This window comes from Triticum urartu, chromosome 1A (assembly GCF_056163025.1).
Source record: "Triticum urartu cultivar PI428250 chromosome 1A, HENAU_Tu73, whole genome shotgun sequence".
Taxonomy (NCBI): Eukaryota; Viridiplantae; Streptophyta; class Magnoliopsida; order Poales; family Poaceae; genus Triticum; species Triticum urartu.
The window spans coordinates 508,957,154-508,963,232 of record NC_141873.1 but is presented as its reverse complement, the minus strand read 5'-3'; the positions used below and the strand labels follow the sequence as shown (position 1 = coordinate 508,963,232).

At 45.2% G+C, this 6,079-nt stretch overlaps 1 protein-coding gene across 1 annotated transcript; it reads left to right on the top strand.

Annotated features, from left to right (window-relative positions):
* The first annotated feature begins 1,504 nt into the window (after positions 1-1,504).
* LOC125529348 (NAD(P)H dehydrogenase (quinone) FQR1) lies at positions 1,505-4,819 on the top strand. Its single transcript, XM_087527404.1, has 3 exons — positions 1,505-1,673; positions 3,878-3,971; positions 4,127-4,819. Exons 1-3 carry the CDS (start codon positions 1,651-1,653, stop codon positions 4,622-4,624), a joined length of 615 nt encoding a protein of 204 aa, XP_087383530.1. The 5' UTR covers positions 1,505-1,650; the 3' UTR covers positions 4,625-4,819.
* Positions 4,820-6,079: the final 1,260 nt, after the last annotated feature.

Sequence of the window (6,079 nt, the reverse complement as noted above, 5' to 3'; positions counted from 1 at the left end):
TATCCTATCTTCTACCACAAACAAACAAATAAAACAAACAAATTATGATATCTTAGCCATGGACACGCATCCACCAAAGATACCTTGTATGCTGGATTGGATTATTTTCTAACTCCGCCACTGTTGCATGATGTCGTAACTATGGATGCATTTTTTTGCGAGGTGTAACTATGGATACTTACATGCACATTCTATCTTTTAGTACAAACTAAAAGACAAAACAATTTGTTCATGGTTTCTCTTAGATAATAAGGATGCTTACATGTATATCCTATCTTCTACCACAAACAAACAAATAAAACAAACAAATTATGATATCTTAGCCATGGACACGCATCCACCAAAGATACCTTGTATGCTGGATTGGATTATTTTCTAACTCCGCCAGTGTTGCATGATATCGTAACTATGGATGCATTTTTTTGCGAGGTGTAACTATGGATACTTACGTGCACATTCTATCTTTTAGTACAAACTAAAAGACAAAACAATCAATCCATGGTTTCTCTTAGATAATAAGGATGCTTACATGTATATCCTATCTTCTACCACAAACAAACAAACAAAAAAAACAAACAAATTATGATATCTTAGCCATGGACACGCATCCACCAAAGAGTACGTTTTTTTTTCGACTCCACCTAAGATACATTGTATGTTGGATTGGATTATTTTCTAGCTTCGCCACTGTTATTACATGATATTGTAACTATGTGTTTTTTTTGTGGGGTGTAACTATGGATGCTTACATGCACATCCTATCTTTTAGTACAAACTAAAAGACAAAAGAGGTTTCTCTTATATAATAAGGATGCGTACATGCATATCCTATCTTCTACCACAAACGAACGAACAAAACAAACAAATTATGATATCTCAGCCATGGACGCACACCCGCCAAAGACACCTCGTATACTGGATTGGATATGGGGTTTTGACAGGGAAAAAATTTCTTCAGGGGAAGATCATTTGACATTTGACTAGACTCAAGAAGATTTACCAACTCTACATTTTTTCCTTTTTTTCAAAAATACCAACTCTACAATCATTAATTCATCATACGCTGAATGAGCAGAGAATAGAAATAACATTTGAGTCCGGCTGGCGAAAAATGAATAATTTAGGACCACGGATGGACCTGCCGAACACTCAGAGGGATGAGGAGGCAAAGTTCTCAGAGACGGTCCAAATTAAAAAAGACGATCACAATACGATGGTGAAGAGAGTACTAGAAATATTTCTACTCGCTGCAAATATAATAAGGTTTCCCAGAAAAATAACATGAAAAAAAGTTTGAGGCCTGCTGTCCAAAATAAAAAGGAAAAACAATTCAGAGGCCAGGGATGAGCAGCACGTGACGCTGCAGCGGTCACTCACACGCACAAGTGGCAGTGGCAGTGCCCGGATCCGCTTGGCAGGAGCTGTAGTTGGTTGGGACCTCACCACACCACACCTCGGAGGTCAACCGGCACGGCAACCCCGTCCCGGCCGGCCTATAAATGCTCCCGGCCTCCCTTCCCCTCCTCTCCCACTGCCCACTGCCTCCCCTCCCCTCCATTCCATCTCCAACCCATTAAACAACCGGAGCCGTCCTCCTCCTCCTCCTCCCCCCACCAGATCTCAGATCCGCGGAGCTCCGCCGCGCCTCCCATGGCGGTCAAGGTCTACGTCGTGTAAGCACCCGCTCCCTCCCTGCCAGTAGCACTATCTCTTTAATTTCGCTGCCCCCCATTACAATTCATTCACACTCGTGCGTGCTATGGAACTGAATTTCTAGACGTTGTTAATTCAGACAGTCGATGATTCTGCCTAGATTTTTTTTTTAAATTCGGCAATCACGGACCATCAGTGCACAATTCTTCTTCGGGAGGCCCTCCGCCCGTCGACGCCTCCATCTAGAGCGGTTCTTGTAGTAGTTTTGATCATTCGCGTCAGGGTTCAGTCCAGGTTCAGTGAACTGAAACGAGTGGTGGGGTGAGGGTTCAGGCTTCAGAGTCGCAGATAACCTGTGCTCGATTATTAGCTGTATGTATGGGGGCATCATCAATCATGGATTTAATCGGTGGTGGGTCTGGTGGTGGTCCGTGATGGGATCGATGCCGGATATGGACTGGGACCTGATCCTGCACTAGTAATCCTGCGCTGTCCCCCTTTATCTGAATTTTTTCCTCCCTGTCGTGTGAAACGCGCACCTCTGAAGTATCCGCCGCACCGGCAGGCATCGGTGACTTCTCGAAGCAATTTCCGTTACCAGTGGCAGTGGGTGCAGTCAACAACGCCTTGATTGCCATCTTTCTGAAGAACATCACCTAGGTTGTTGACTGTCCCTAGTTTGGTTGTTGCTTTGGGCTACGTTTCCTATATGAATTTCATAGCAGAATATGCTAGTAGTATGTCTTTACCATTTACCCTGTTCCCACCAACTAATAGGGATAGCTACTCATGGGTCATGGCTGCATATGATGCTCAGGTTTCCAGTGCGATGTATATCATATTATATGACAGACCACAGCTCCTTTAAAAAAATATGGAATGGAATCTATTGTGCTTTAAATAGGATGGAAATCATATATACATCAGTGTGATGCAAATCTAATTTGTTTTGTGCTATGTGGAACTTGTGTATTAGGTGAGAACTGGCCTAAATGTTTAATCAACTTGTCGTTTACGCCTTCTCTCGTTTTAAAATAAATCTCTGAGTTTCTTCCTTCTTTTTTAAATGGTGTGTTTTCTTATTAAAAGAATCCGTTTATTAAAAATAGTCTGCTGATTAAAATTTTGGTGGCCTTCTTTCAGCTTACATATGCAATTTTGTCAGTTGCAGCACAGCAATTAAAAGGCCATTTTCTTTTGATGTGGATTTTCCACTACAACCCCACTGTCTCCTGTGATGGATCTTTGCTTGTAGCAGTGTTCAATCTTATTGTTTCCTAGTGTCAACACCACCAACATGGACTTTTAGCTTTTCCACAATTATGCCTGTCTCAATAAAAGCTTATCTGAAGCACAAAAGTAACCAGTGCATAATTATTATCGAAAAAGTATGAGCAAGTCCACTGGCCTTCTGAATATTGGAATGCAATACAAGTAATCCGTAAAGTGTGAGAACTCACATCAGCATTTGAAGAATGTCACTCCTGGTCAGATTCAACCTAGTAGTGTCTTCAAGCATCTTTGAGTGTTCAGTACTCGATGCAATGGATGCATCCTGCTATTGGCAAGCAGCGTTTCTCTATCAATTCGCATCACTCGTCTTTCTTTCAAGTCACATCTATCAGAAACCATAAGCACATAACTAACCTGTATCACCCTATCACTGTCTATAATTGGGCCATGCTTTAAAATTTTGCTTGCTGAATGGGATTGCCCAACTACCAAAAAGTAAGCCTCTAGAAGCCTTTAGATAAAAGATGGGAAACACCTGGGTTATTCTAATTAGACCTTTGATTGACAGTTTGCCCCAAACCCTTCGTGACATTTTGATATCATTTTCAAACTTATTGTTTTGCCTGTACATGATTACTTTGTTTTCTTAGTGGCTGTGGGGGCAAACTCTTTTCACCAATCACCAGATATAGAACTTACAGCCATAAGTTTAGGTGAAGTAGTTATATAATATACTGGTGCGAAGTTCTCGACACAGGTGTCTTACATAGTTCGTTAATTGATGAACATTAGTGCCGTGCGTAACACACTAGTTGGTTCATGATCTCCTTTATTCCTTTTGTCAGCCTAGCGTGTTTCCTTAAGTTATCTGAAACACGCGTAAACAAAAAGCAGTAGCGGTTGATGTTTATGGGACAAGATATATCATTGTGTCTTGCTTCTTGCACGTCAATAAAAAGTAAGATGTAAAATCATCACCAATTTTTGACAGGTACTACTCCATGTATGGTCATGTTGCTAAGCTAGCTGATGAGATCAAGAAAGGTGCTTCATCTGTCGAAGGCGTGGAGGTTAAAGTGTGGCAGGTCAGTCTCAGCAACCCTGTTTATCAGTTGACAACAGTGTGCAAGCTCCCACTGTGATGCTCTGCTCGTCAGGCTCGAGAACTATCTAGTGTGTGTAGAGAAAGATTTCATGAAATGAATTCACACATGCATCTTTGCTCACCATCGTATTAAAGGTCCCTGAGATCCTGAACGAGGAAGTCCTTGGCAAGATGGGCGCCCCGCCCAAGACCGACGTGCCGGTGATCTCCCCGCAGGAGCTGGCGGAGGCGGACGGCGTCCTGTTCGGGTTCCCGACGAGGTTCGGCATGATGGCGGCGCAGATGAAGGCGTTCTTCGACGCGACGGGCGGGCTGTGGAGGGAGCAGAGCCTGGCGGGCAAGCCGGCGGGCGTGTTCTTCAGCACGGGCACGCAGGGCGGCGGGCAGGAGACGACGCCGCTGACGGCGGTGACCCAGCTGACCCACCACGGCATGGTGTTCGTGCCGGTGGGGTACACGTTCGGCGCCAAGATGTTCGACATGGACAAGGTGCAGGGCGGCAGCCCGTACGGCGCCGGCACGTTCGCGGGGGACGGGTCGCGGTGGCCGTCGGAGATGGAGCTGGAGCACGCCTTCCACCAGGGCAAGTACTTCGCCGGCATCGCCAAGAAGCTCAAGGGCTCCTCCGCCTGAGTGCATGATCATTGATCACCTGATCACTGGTGGTGTGTTGCTGCTGCTGCTGCTATCTGTATCTGTGGAGCTTAAGTTTGATGTGTGATGTGGGCATTGTTATGTTAATTATTATGGCTTTGATTGAACCGGTTGTAAAGTTTGTAAGTGGATTTTGCGTTTCATAGTATTATCATATCACTGCCATTGATACAAGTGATCGCGGTGGACTGTGGCGCACTCTCGCGCTGTACGCGTAGATTTACTGTCCCTGCGGTCGTTTTTCTTGCGTGTTTGTTCTGCTTTGGACCAGTTTCTGCTCTCTTTCTCTTCTCTGATCTTTCTCACGCTTAACAACTGCTGTAATTGTCGTTTGGAACCTTTGTTTTTCATCTATATATTCACGTGCAGTCTTCCTGCATGGTTTGAAGGAAAAAACTCTGCAAGTTAGCCTGTATTGTTCAGACAAGAAGTAGCCTTCTACAAATCACCAAGATACAAAGTCTGTTCACAGTATGGTCCAACTTACGGTTCAATGTTTAATGTGATTCTGAAACAACCGATATTTCGTCCTCGGCTCATGCGGGACTAGGGAATTCAACTTTTTTTTTCTTGAGAAACCCGCGGAAGCACTGCCTTTTCTTTATAGAAGGAAAGCGAGAAATGCGATGTACAGAGAGGCGCACATTTTTAGGGAACGCGGCATAAAAACCACCAGAACACGGTACTAACCCTAAACTAAATTAGCCAATCCCCTCGGTAGCTCCGGCAAACGCCAATGCGCGTTGTTTAATTGCCTCCAAGGCCAGGATGGCAACCTCTGTATGCGTCAAACAAATACCGGTGAAAACTCGCCTGTTTCACTCCTTCCATACCGACCATAAGGTGTAGATGATCCTCCCGCTGCGTCATCGGCGCACCTGCTTGATTGGTTTGCAAGCAAGGTATCCCATCAATCTGACACGCTTCCGGGCTCAGGTAGGAACACCGGTATCAGCAAGCCCTCGCTCGTCCATGTGTTCACTTGGTTCCATACTGCGACTCTAAAGGGACAGTCCTTGCAGAGATGGCTTGCAGTTTCTGGCTTCTGAAGGCAGAGCTGGCATCTGGGGTTAAGCAGCCAGCCACGCAATGCCAACCTGTCCGCGGTCAAAATCCTCCCATGGAGGGCCAGCCAGACGAAGAATTTGCACTTGGGTTCGGCATGAGCAGACCAGACCTTGGAGGGGTTAAACCTAGGATGAGAACCATAGAATTGCGCCCCATACGCCGACGCAGAGGAGTAAGCCCCATTTAGTAGTCAGGTTCCAGGAAATGTGGTCCTCGTTGATCGGTAACAGGGTGGCCTGGCTGATCCACTCCCATATAGACACGAATTCCCCCAGCTGATCCAACTCTCGTTCGATAATTCTTCGTGCACTGATGACCCACAAGTGTAGGGGATTTATCGTAGCATTTTCGATAAGTAAGAGTGTC